Source organism: Sinohyriopsis cumingii, chromosome 12 (assembly GCF_028554795.1).
Source record: "Sinohyriopsis cumingii isolate HCF-2022 chromosome 12, ASM2855479v2, whole genome shotgun sequence".
In the NCBI taxonomy this organism is placed as follows: Eukaryota; Metazoa; Mollusca; class Bivalvia; order Unionida; family Unionidae; genus Sinohyriopsis; species Sinohyriopsis cumingii.
The window spans coordinates 120,441,052-120,454,781 of record NC_142972.1 but is presented as its reverse complement, the minus strand read 5'-3'; the positions used below and the strand labels follow the sequence as shown (position 1 = coordinate 120,454,781).

At 36.1% G+C, this 13,730-nt stretch overlaps 1 protein-coding gene across 1 annotated transcript in view; it reads left to right on the top strand.

The window, feature by feature from the left end:
• LOC149787347 (protein O-glucosyltransferase 2-like) overlaps positions 1–13,730 on the top strand; it is a 67,310-nt gene that overhangs the window by 21,683 nt on the left and 31,897 nt on the right. The window contains exons 3-5 of the mRNA XM_089977899.1: positions 2,527–2,738; positions 9,580–9,657; positions 12,268–12,440. Of these exons, the coding sequence (XP_089834025.1) occupies positions 2,527–2,738; positions 9,580–9,657; positions 12,268–12,440 (463 nt within the window). The remainder of the gene's footprint in view (positions 1–2,526; positions 2,739–9,579; positions 9,658–12,267; positions 12,441–13,730) is intronic.

The following is a 13,730-nucleotide window of genomic DNA, read 5'->3' as shown; positions in this document are numbered from 1 at the left end:
ATGAAAGATCAGTGTAATGGTATAGAGACATCAGACAGTTAAGAAAATCTTCTAGACTTGTTTTAGCATTATACATTGAACTGCAGTATAGCAGAATAAAAGAAGTAATATGTGTGTGTAGGGGAAATTTAAGTACAATAGTTTAAATTTTGTCATGGGTTATAATCCTTATGAATGGCTTCTAGTACACAGTTATACAATAAATAACTTAGTATTGTAGTAAATTCAAGAAACCAAAAAGTCTTTGTTTACCTGAAAAACAGTTCCAAAGTTACGAACAAACCCATTAGGATTTCCATTACTTTTTTCATCCATCCATCCACCAGTCTGTTACCAATTTTGTTTTCACACAATATCTTGGGCTTTTCCACCATCAGCAGTTACCAAATTTGAGGATGGCTTGCACATGGGGTATGGTTGTTGTTGGGTTTAACGCCATTTTTCAGCACATGATAGGCTATACATGGCGGTCAGTATTAATGGTGGAGGAAGAACCCGGGAAATCCCCGGAAAGAACCACTGACCCACGAGAAGCTACTGGCAAGCTTTCTCACATACCCACATTAGCCGAATCCAAGACTCGAACCCACACAGACAGAGGTGAGATGGCAGTGACGGAGACTGCTTTAGGCCACTGTGCCACTCGGGGCCCCTCTGCATGGGGTATGGAAAAAGCCATTTGATTTTGGGGCCAACAGGAAGCTACTGGCAAGCTTTCTCACATATCCACATTGGCCAGCCTGAGATGGGAATCATGCAGACATGTGAGATGGCAGTGATTGGTAAACACTATATTATAACTTTATAATTATAAACTCTGAACATGAACTTGTATGATCAGGAAAAAGAAGAAGCAAGAAACAAGTGTGATTGAGAATATATTGCAAACCCCTTCCTCTTAACTATCTCATATTTGACCAAGCACCAACACATGACAAGTAAAACAACTCTCAACTAATGCCTAATAATTCCTTAAGAAGACCACCCACCCCCCAATTTTTGGTGTTGGTGCCTAAAGATAGGGAAAGAAGGACAAAGTTATCCTGTACCCTAGTCAAGGGGTGCTCAGGTGAAGAGGGACAAATCGTACTGCTTCGCTGGCCTAGGGGTTAGAGCATCCACCCTGGATGCAGGAGGTTGTGGATTTAAATCCTGGCCAGGTCATACCAAAGATTTCTAAAAAATATGGTATTAACAGGTGCCTTGCTAGGTGCTCAGCAATTATGAGGCTAGTGTTAGGACTGGTTGGCCTGGTGTCAGGATAATGTGACTGGGTGGGACATCATGCTACATGTCTGCGGCATGATGCCCTAATGCTAGACATTACTTTAAACTGCCACACATGGTAGCGATATGACTGGAGAATTGTTAAAGCTACATTAAAAATCTAAATCACACACACACACACACAGACAAATCCTTTTGCAAGCACGTTGACCAAACTGACTGCTTGGGTGACTTTTATGTCCATCAGGAGCAGTAGAATAGATACACTTCCTGCACAAGCCATAGATACACTTCCTGCACAAGCCATAGATACACTTCCTGCACCAGCCATAGATACACTTCCAGCACCAGCCATAGATACACTTCCAGCACAAGCCATAGATACACTTCCTGCACAAGCCATAGATACACTTCCTGCACAAGCCATAGATACACTTCCTGCACCAGCCATAGATACACTTCCAGCACCAGCCATAGATACACTGCCAGCACAAGCCATAGATACACTTCCTGCACAAGCCATAGATACACTTCCTGCACAAGCCAATCAAAATACGAGGAAATTACAAATCAAAAAAGGAGTGAAGTTTCCAGTATGACAGACAGAAATGCAGATTGACTATGTGTAGTAGCTGGTTTTTGAACTTGGACTTTGTTATAATTGTAAAAATGAATACATGCTAAACCAATGAAAGAGGACTATACACATGTCACTTCATGGTTTGTGAGGTGAGTAAAGTATATGTTGGGCATGCCAGTTTACACAATACTTAATAACTGGGTAATTCCTGCTACATAAGGACTGAGAAAACCAAATATTTTCACTCTCTTGATTACATATATATATATATATATATATATATATATATATATATATATATATATATATATATATATATATATTTGTTTAGGAGGTTGCTCTCAGTTTGGATACCAAGATAATTGAATTGGATCAAAACTGCCAATTCTTTATGGATTTTTTAAAAATAAAATGTATGAAATTTTGTAAAATTTATTTCTGATTGTCCTCTTTCTAATAATTTGAGGAGTTCAATTATTATTTAAGCAAGCTATTTCTGAAAATTGGAATCCATGATGTTAGGCACCATATAGAGATAAATGTCACTGGATTGATGTAAGAGATGAAATTTTATTAGCCACTTGCTTCCGGATGGAAAAATAAGCTAATCAAAGAAATTTTAATTTGTTGATATTTTTATTAAAACATTCTATGGAATTTGTAGCTTGTTAAGTTCATGAATTTTGACTCCTTGTTACTGGTATGATGTTTTGCTGTAGGGATGCTGTACCATGAGAAATGTGAATGCCCAGATCCAAATCTGAAGCACTGGTTGACAGTAATGAAATGTCCACAAAGTATCCACCAGATAAAACAGGATCTGTCCGTTTATAAGGACATCGATCTGGATGTCGTGGCCAAGGAAGCCATTAGCAGGTTCAGCAATGCTGGCATGCATAGCCTGTGTCATTACAAGATCATTGACAACAAGGTGAGCACTGTGTAAAACTTTGATTAAAACTTAATGTGACATGTTTGCACATATCAGCTGTGATAAATTATTAGTCATGTGACATTTTTCTTATACACTGGCTTTTATAATTATTAGTCATATGATATGTTTCATATATAGTGGCTGTGATACATTAGTAATCATGTGACATGTTTCATATTCTTTGACTGTGATGAATTAATCATGTGACATGTTTTGTATAAATTGGCTGTGATTAATTATTAGTTGTGTAACATTGCATGCATCAGCTGTAATGAATTATTAGTTATGTAACATGTTTCATATTTATTATTTTGGCTGTGAATTATTAGTCATGTGACATATTTCATATACATGGACTGTTGAATTATTAATCTGACATGTTTCATATTCATTGGCTGTGATGAATTATTAGTCATGTGAAATGCTTTGAATACACTGGCTGTGATGAATTATTAGTCATGTGAAATGCTTTGAATACATTGGCTGTGATGAATTATTAGTCATGTGACATGCTTTGAATACACTGGCTGTGATGAATTATTAGTCATGTGACATGCTTTGAATACACTGGCTGTGATGAATTATTAGTCATGTGACATGCTTTGAATACACTGGCTGTGATGAATTATTAGTCATGTGAAATGCTTTGAATACACTGGCTGTGATGAATTATTAGTCATGTGACATGCTTTGAATACACTGGCTGTGATGAATTATTAGTCATGTGACATGCTTTGAATACACCGGCTGTGATGAATTATTAGTCATGTGACATGCTTTGAATACACTGACTGTGATGAATTATTAGTCATGTGACATGCTTTGAATACACCGGCTGTGATGAATTATTAGTGATGTGAAATGCTTTGAATACATTGGCTGTGATGAATTATTAGTCATGTGACATGCTTTGAATACACTGGCTGTGAGGAATTATTAGTCATGTGACATGCTTTGAATACACTGGCTGTGATGAATTATTAGTCATGTGACATGCTTTGAATACACTGGCTGTGATGAATTATTAGTCATGTGACATGCTTTGAATACACTGGCTGTGATGAATTATTAGTCATGTGACATGCTTTGAATACACTGGCTGTGATAAATTATTAGTCATGTGAAATGCTTTGAATACACTGGCTGTGATGAATTATTAGTCATGTGACATGCTTTGAATACACTGGCTGTGATGAATTATTAGTCATGTGAAATGCTTTGAATACATTGGCTGTGATGAATTATTGGTCTCCATTATGGAGAACTTCAAACATACCCACACCTACTGCTTAATTTTTTTCTGTACAAAATATGCAATATTTAACAATATTACAAGCTGGAGGAATGAAATATGGACAGATACCTTATAAATTATAACTCAGTTTTAAATGCTGCTTTTACTGATTTCTATTGTGATTTATTTTTAATGCAGATTTTATTCTTTAATCTGTTAATGTGGATTAAATTGAGTATTTCAAGAAAAAAAATCATTGTAGTCACCTTGTAAATACATGGATATGATTTCAAGGTTATATGCATGAAATGATTTTCTTTTGATTTCATCTTGTTGAAATGAAAGATAAACAGAACCTGATTCAGCTTTCCTCATGGGCATTTTCAAAAGTAGATACAACATTTACCTATTGCATAAACCCGTGGAAAAATTGGGTTCAGTTGCAAACAACATAGACATTGATCCGCCATAGCATGATGTGCAAGCAGATCAGGACCTATGTTGATTAGGCCAGAAAGAAAATGTCTGATTCGAATTGCACTGGTTTGAAAATAAGGGTATTCAGGTCTTTTTTTAAACATTATATGTATTTAATGTGCTTTTTTGTGATTTTTTTTTATATCAAGGGGGAAAAAGTACATGGGATGGCATTGAGAAACAGGGACAGCTGGCCAACTGGAAACACATTTTTTTGGTCTTCTATGATTACTGCTAACAAACTGCAAAGGACCTCTATCTGCTGGTACATTATGTGAAGACAGACTTAGGTCTATGCAGTTTGACCACTCTGGTGGCCTAAATAGTTAGAGCATCCTCCTTAGATGTGGGAGGTCACGCGTTTGAACACCAGCCGAGTCATACCAAAGACTTATAACTATGGTACTAGCAGCTGCCTTGCTTGGCACTCAGCATTAAGAGGTTAGTGTTTGGACTGGTCGGCCTTGTGTCAGGATAATGTGACCGGGTTGGGACATGATGCTAAATGCTGTGGCATGATGCCCCAGCGCTCAACATCACTATAAACTGCCACATTGCAGACATCATAGCGATATGACTGGAAAATTGTTAAAGCTACATTAAAAATCCAAATCACACATGCACGATGCAGTTTGCAGTTCAGTCCAAATTTTTATATGTGACACAACAGAGAAGTCAGCTTAGGATAGATTAGGAGATTTGTAAAATTTGGTCAGGTGTTTTGACTTCAGATCAGGAGATTTGTAAAATTTGGTCAGGTGTTTTGACTTAAAGCAGGAGGATTTTCCCAGCATGCAAGTAGGCAAAAAACGACAACTATCGAGGACATTTCATTTTTCAGTATTAAAATTTGTACACAATCTCGTCACATCAGTCCTTTCACATCAACTTTATTGCCGTTCATGTAGACTTTATTTATAGCACACATTATCAGCCTTATTTTGTAAATCATTACCATAATTATATCACACATTATCAGCCTTATTTTGTAAATCATTACCAGGATTGTTGCAGTCCTCATTGTTGTTGATTTGGGGAGATCATGTATCGTTACTGGATCCAGGTTTCCACTGGATTCAGCTTGAATTTTCCACAGAACAGAAACTTTAGTCTGCTTTGGAATGTGGCATTGTTAGTACAACTCTACTGAATCCACCTGTGGATAAATTCTGGTTGCTGAATGTCTGACAGAACTTCTCTGATTAGGGCTGCCTGAGTTGAATTTGGGAAGTTCGTCTTAAAATTGACTTTACAGCAATTGCAGAATGTATATTTATGTCCCTCTGAACTTGATTACAACCACAGAAATTCCCTGTTTTGATCCATTGTTGAAATGTTTTGTGATATTTCAGTTGTTTAGACTTTCTTATTTTAGCATTGGGAGATGATGTGCACTTACATATTGACAAACTTTAAATTTTAATACCAAAAAAACATTTTATGTCTTCTGAGCTCTTTAGAAATAACTAATCCAACCGTCATCCATTAACATGCTAAATCCTTTATAAAGTACACATAGAAATATTCATCTCCACAAACTTTATTTTAAAGTTTAACGCCAAATGTCCGAAGCTAAACCAACCTTGCTGAAAGAATAAAAGTAAAGTCAATTATGTTATGCTGTGTGTGCCCTTTAGTAATACATTAATCTTTAATCCTTTTCAAAATGACTACTGATCACACATAGTATAATCCAGGGATTAATTTGAGGTTATTAGCAATAAGCTAATTCAGTCACATGGTCACAGGAAGTCCTCACTGAAATTATACTACACTGGAAGCATGGTGTTAAAAAAAAAAACACGGGAAAAATGTCTATTTCAGAATTTTTTTAAATAATAATTGTCAAATAGATGGGAGATTTCATTGAGGGACAGGACAACCCTAAGGAAGAAAACCATTCTTTTTCATATTTATACACCTTATGCATGAGTATAAATGGCACCTTGTTGTGATAAGTTCAAACCCAGATAGGCCAGTGCATGATATGCTTTATTTTAGAGATGCTGCCAGGATGCACAAGTGTGGGAATTGTGCATATTTTTTATGAATTCATGCATTTGGAGAGCCATAATGCATGAGAATTCCCACAAATTAGTTTAAAGTCATGTATATACAAATGTTCTCTGCACAGCACAAAGCCTAATTAAATTAAAGAAAAGGATCTTGTGGTACAAAACTATGGCCCATTAAGGTTTAAGGTAAATTGAATAAATAAGAAAAATAATCAAATATCTCTGTGTTAAAAAGGATACTGTGGCATTGATGGACTTGAAACCTTAATATAGTGGATTTGAAACCCTGATATAGATTTATGGAGCAATAAGAAATACGGCATAATAGTCAGCAAAGCATTGATTTAAGACAGAACTTGTCTTACTGCAGTGTTCTTTGGATTGAAGTATCCAAAAGACAATAACTATGAGCTGTGGAAAACTGTACATAACAACCATAAAGAACAGTTTCCCAGCTTGTTAAAACTGTTTTTTAACCCTTTACCTCATGCAAGCATCTTTGAACACCTCTTTTCCATTCGCATGGAAGCGCTTTTTGACGCCTCTACTCCATTCGCATGGAAGTGCCTTTTGACGCCTGCTGTAAACATCAGCCATTTTGAGCTGGAAATCCCTTTTATTAGATACTACATTCATTTCTGTGAATGACAATTATGTCAGATCATGTGGTCACTGTTTATTCACTGGTCGATATCTGCTATTTAGAGTAACTGGGTCGTAATCTCCACTCTCCAAAATAGTGGTCGCGGATTTCATTCAGTATTTACGAAGTTTTCACGATTAGAATCACAACTATGAAAGATTCAGTAACTTAGGTAAAGGTTCTGCTGATGATATTGGCAGCAATTAGTTTTTATAAATTATCAAATTCAGATGACTTAGTGATGTAGACGCAGACGAAAAACATGTAAATTTTGAGTATGAGAATGGCAGCTACGGTTGGTCACATGGCCTCACTGACATGACGGTGAACGAATTCTGTCAAGATTTTAAAGCACATAAAAAAATTTTTCGTGAAAAATAATTACACAGCTATAACAATCGTACTTTACTCTTAAATTTTCCACATATAATAGATGTGTACCAAAAATGTAAAATGGTCAAACTTGCTGTTAAACGTAACATACACTACATTGCTTAACAGTTCACAGGCAGGCCTATGCGTATGTGGTCGACTAGGTAACATGTGTTCTATTTATAGCTTGCTGCACTTTGTCACTTTGCTCTATGAGGTAAAGGGTTAAGCTATGCCCTGTCAGACAGCAGAATGAAAATGGGGCATCTTAACAATGTTCATACACAGATAAGGCACAGATTAAGCCCAGAATAATTAACAGATTGTTACAGCTAGAAGATTTTGATTTCAAAAGAGCTCTAAAAGAGTGAAGCAGGAAGAAAGATGGATATTGATGTGTTGGGTAGATATTGAACTATAGCCCAGCATCTCTGTAGTTACATTGTGGTATGCCTTGTTTGTTGGTTCAATTTATAATTTTTTAAAATTGTTTAACTGGACACAAAATGTGACCGAAGTTGATCTTTGTTTTGGTGTTCCACAATGCTCTTTGCTTGGCCCCATTCTCTTCTATACACTCAGCTGCTCTCAAGTGTTGTAGACTGACATCTGGTGTCTCTCCAGTTGCACGTTGATGACGCTCAGCTGAAGTTCAGGCTGCCATTCATTGCGTAGAGAAGTGTATTTCCAATGTGAAGTCATAGTGACATGTAAAAAGTTGCAGATGAATGATGATGAAAACTGAGACCATCACCACATAAAGATCTTCTCATTCACATCCTTTACTTAAGATGATTAATATTAGCAATAACCAACATTAAATTCACACAGTCAGTATGAAACCTAGATGTCACTCTCAACAGTACACTCTCATTACATCAACATGGAAAGAAACTATGCAAGGCTGCATATCTAGAGTTGAGACACATCATCTCCATTCAGTTTTCATTCGGTTGATGCCCCTAAAACACTTGTGTGTTCCTTATTACTTTCTAGACTGGATTATTGTAATTCACTTCTATGTAGTTTGTCTCAGTGTCTGCTACAGAAATGTATAAAAGTTCAAAACATGGCTGTATGGCTCATCCTTAGAGTACAAAGAACTGAGCACAGCTTCCCCTGCTCTGTAACTGACACTGGCTACCTGTTCAGTCCAGATTCAGACACAAAATCTGTTCATTATGCTCCATTTCATTGACTGGCTTCAGTCTAAGATACCTGTCTGACCCATGTGTACATCCCATCTAGAAACATATGCTTCTTTTCTGATACTTGCAATATGTCATTGTTCCACTGTTAAAACAAAGTCATATGGACAGTATGCTTACCAAGGCCCAGGAACAAATTGCCTATATTTCTTTGACACAAGGACACTGCTATCTCATTTAAACATGTTCTTAAAACTCAGCTATTTCGACCACAAGAATGGACTTAAAGACAATAATGTTTACTTCCTTAATTATTGTCAGCATGTTTTTATTTTGTAATTTTATGGTGTTTGTTTTTGTAATCTTGTTATTGTATATGTTTTGTCTAATATTGTAAAGCACATATAGCTTCTAAAGATTATTATTATTATTATTATTATTATGCAAAAAGAACAAAGCCTTATCTTCCAGCACATTATGTGATGGTAATCTGAGTCTACATTATACAGAGGTAAAAATGATTCCAGTCAATACATTTTTTAGGTGATGTTAGAGGTGCGTTCTTTTGCAGTAGGTCAGAGGTCACTGGGGAGAACACTAAATTACTCTCGGTGGGTTCATTCAGCTGCCCCTGATAAATTACAGAATTGACAAAATATGCAAAAATTTAATTAGGCCCATTTTGTACTACACAGAAACTTACAAAACATATATTAAATTCTGCTTGTTAGAGTATATATTCACTGAAAGTACTTCCTAATGTAGCTATTTCATTCCATGGTAAGTCTTATTTATTGCAAAAGGACTTAACTCTATGGTCTCCTTTAGGTATGTATAGACTGGTCTCAAAAATAAGTTTCTGCTTATACAGAAATGGGCTGATATCATTTCCCATTAAACTTTGGATCAAAGAATGTTATTATGTATATGTTGTTTTGTCCTCTTTCAGATTTACAGAAAAACCCATGGTCAACATGTTGGATTTAAAATGTTTAGTGATTCCATCCTACTGTCCATTACACGGAAAGTAAGTTTGCAGTCCTTTGTATATTTAAAATGTTTAGTGATTCCATCCTACTGTCCATTACACAGAAAGTAAGTTTGCAGCCCTTTGTATATTTTAATGTTACTACCACCACAAAATATTCTGGCTGAAGGGGACGTAAAGTACAAAATAACTTAATATTTTTCATTAGTGCAGGTATGGAAAACTTGTAATCTAGTTGTTGTTGTTGTTGTAGGGTTTAACATCATTTTTCAGCACACAATAGGCTATACATGGTGGCCAGTATTAATGGTGGAGGAAGAACCCGGGAAAATCCCGGAAAGAACCACCGACCCACAAGAAGCTACTGGCAAGCTTTCTCACATGCCCACATTGGCCAAATCCGAGACTCGAACCCACGCAGACATAGGTGAGATGGCAGTGATCGATAACGAAGAGCACTTTAGACCACTTGGCCCCTTGTGGCCCCCCTTGTAATCTAGCACTATCGAATTACTGTATGATAATTCATATGTTACTTGAATTTCTCTGAGTGCCATGTTTCTCCAGAATCTAACTGGAGCACACCATATTTCTCTGACAGTAAGTCCAAAATTGTTGGTGGGGATGAGTTGTTGTTATTGTTGATGGTGGTGGTTGAGTGATGTTTTAATGAAGAGAGAATGGGCTTAGTATCAGATGAGGTTAATAAAGAGACAGAAAAAAGCAATTAATTAGATTAGAGATATTAGGTGCTAGATGGAAACTGATTTAAAAATCAGTGACATTTTTAAAAAAATACAAATAATTAATATATAGCAGGGGTGCAAAACCTTTTTCAGCCAAAGGCCAGATTGCATTTTCTAAGAACACTTGAGGGCTGCAAACACTAATTTCTTTATAATTACTGTTCATGGGTCAGATTTCTGTGTTGTTTTAATTTGCCCTGAGGGCCAGACAGAACATGTTCATTGGCCAGATTTGGCTCGTGGCTGGGGGTTGTGCACCCCTGATATATAGCAATTCAGTACTTGCAGTTACTGTGTTAGTAATATTTAAACTTTTAACATTACATAAAAAGTTGGACCAATGAAGGAATGGTACCCCTCATGTTGCTATGAGTTTTATAGTAAGGTAAATGGCTTTTTCAAGCATGACCTTTATATAGAGAAAAATGTGAGTATAGCACTGCCATATAGAAATAAGGCTGATGGGTCATTTAGGTGGAGAAATTCTCTACTAGTCTGTGATAATGTTTGTGGTAGAAGTTTGTTATGTTAGGATTTATATGATTTGGGATAGTAATGTATTAGTGTTGTTTATTGTGGTTGAACTTTATAATTCCTTTAACCAAACATCTTTCACATAAACACCACAATTGACAAGACAGTACACATTGGAGGCCAGTCATGGTAGGATTAAATCAATTGGGCAATAATAATAATAATAATAATAATGATGATGATGATGATGATAATGATGACAATAATGATGATGTTAATAATAATGATGATGATAATAATAATGATGATAAAAATGTTAATAATAATAGTGATAATAACAATAATAATAATAATAATACTTTATTTATAGAGGGTGACTCACTTAGTGATAATTCTCCCTACATCATACTAAACGCAAGAGTATTTAGTACTGATTTTAATGCCATTTGTACCATATTGCCAGAGTCATTGAAGTACAGTGTCCTTTGTACCATCTCACCTGAGTCATTGAAGTACAATGCCCTATGTACCATTTGAACTGAGTCATTGAAGTACAGTGCCCTATGTACCATATCACCTGAGTCATTGAAGTACAATGCCCTGTGTACCATTTGAACTGAGTCATTGAAGTACAGTGCCCTATGTACCATATCACCTGAGTCATTGAAGTACAATGCCCTATGTACCATTTGAACTGAGTCATTGAAGTACAGTGCCCTATGTACCATATCACCTGAGTCAATGAAGTACAATGCCCTATGTACCATATCACCTGAGTCTTTGAGGTACTGTTTCATTTTAACCATATCACTTGAGTCATTGAAGTATTTTCATTTGTACCATATCACTTGAGTCATTGAAATACATGTACTTTCATTAGTACTATATCACTTGAGTCATTCAAGTATGGTGCCATTTGGACCATATCACCAGAGTCATTGATTGAAGTACTGTGTCATTTGTACCATATCACTTGAATCATGGAAATACAGTTCCCCCTCATAAAAGTGACCCATGTTATAAGTGAGGGTGCCTTATACTGAGGTATGTTCTGACAAGGCTGTGTCCTGACAGTGTATTAAAACAAACTGAAAATAGAGTACTTCAGAATGTAAACACAATCATAATTGTTTTCTTGTGTGCCAAGAAAAAAAAAAGTGAAATAAATTAAAAGTTGCACTGATAAATCTGATTAACATAGTGGGACCCCAGCTATAAAAGTGGCAGTGGTTTAAAGAGGTTGTCTTTATAGTTAGGGATCTGTGTATTTAATAAAAGTTTCTTGTAATGTACCACAAAAGATACATAAAGTCCCTTGTCATACCAGAATGGCAAGAGCCATAACTCTTGGACAATACGATTAGAGGATGATCAACTTGAGTTAGTGGATGATATTATAGTTCTGTACAGATTTTTGTTTCTAATGCAGGTGCAGTTACCAGACATAGAATTTTTTGTAAATCTTGGGGACTGGCCCTTAGAGAAGAGAAAGGTGTCAGAAAACCCTCTCCCTATCTTTTCTTGGTGTGGTTCAGATGATAGTCGGGACATCGTCATGCCAACCTATGACATTACGGAGTCCACACAGGAAATGATGCAGAGGTAGGCATTTTTATTTGGCCTAGTGACACAAAAGTATATCACAGAAGTAGGCATTTTTTTTTTAGCCTAGTGACACATAGGCATATCACAGATTTAGGCATTTTTATTTAGCCTTGTGACACATAGACATATCACAGAAATAGGCATTTTTATTTAGCCTAGTGATACATAGGCATATCGTAGGTTTAGGCATTTTTATTTAGCCTGGTGACACTGACATATCACAGATTTAGGCATTTTTATTTAGCCTGGTGACACTGACATATCACATATTTAGGCATTTTTATTTAGCCTAGTGACACAAAGGTATATCACAGAGGTATGTATTTTTGTTGAACTTAGAGGGACAGAGGTATATAACAGAAAGTACACTTGTGTTTAACCTAATGAAGCAAAAGTATATCACACAGGTAGGCATTTTTGTACGGTGTAGTGAAACAAGGTACATTACAGAAGTAGGCATTTCTGTAGCCTTTTGTGTACAAAGGTGTGTGTGTGTGATTTGGATTTTTAATGTAGCTTTAATAATTTTTCAGTCATATCACTATGATATCAGCAGTGTAGCAGTTTATAGTGATGTTAAACACTGAGACATCATGCCACAAACATGTAGTATCATGTCCCACCCAGTCATATTATCCTGACACCAGGCTTACCAGTCCAAACACTGACCTCTTAATGTTAAGTTCCAAGTGAGGTAGCTGGTAGTACCATTTTTAAAGTCTTTGGTATGACTCTGCCAGGGTTCAAACCCAAGATCTCCCACATCTGAGGTGGAAATTCTAACCACTTTGGCCATTATAGCAGTTTTGCACAAAGGTGTATCACAGATGTAGGCATTTTTGTTCAGCTTAGTGGCAAAAACATATATCACAGATGTAGGCATTTTTGTTCAGCTTCTTGGCAAAAACATATATCACAGATGTATGCATTTTTGTTCAGCTTCTTGGCAAAAACATATATTACAGATGTAGGCATTTTTGTTCAACTTAGTGGCAAAAACATATATCACAGATGTATGCATTTTTGTTCAGCTTCTTGGCAAAAACATATATTACAGATGTAGGCATTTTTGTTCAGCTTCTTGGCAAAAACATATATTACAGATGTAGGCATTTTTGTTCAGCTTCTTGGCAAAAACATATATCACAGATGTAGGCATTTTTGTTCAGCTTCTTGGCAAAAACATATATCACAGATGTAGGCATTTTTGTTCAGCTTCTTGGCAAAAACATAAATCACAGATGTAGGCATTTTTGTTCAGCTTCTTGGCAAAAACATATATCACAG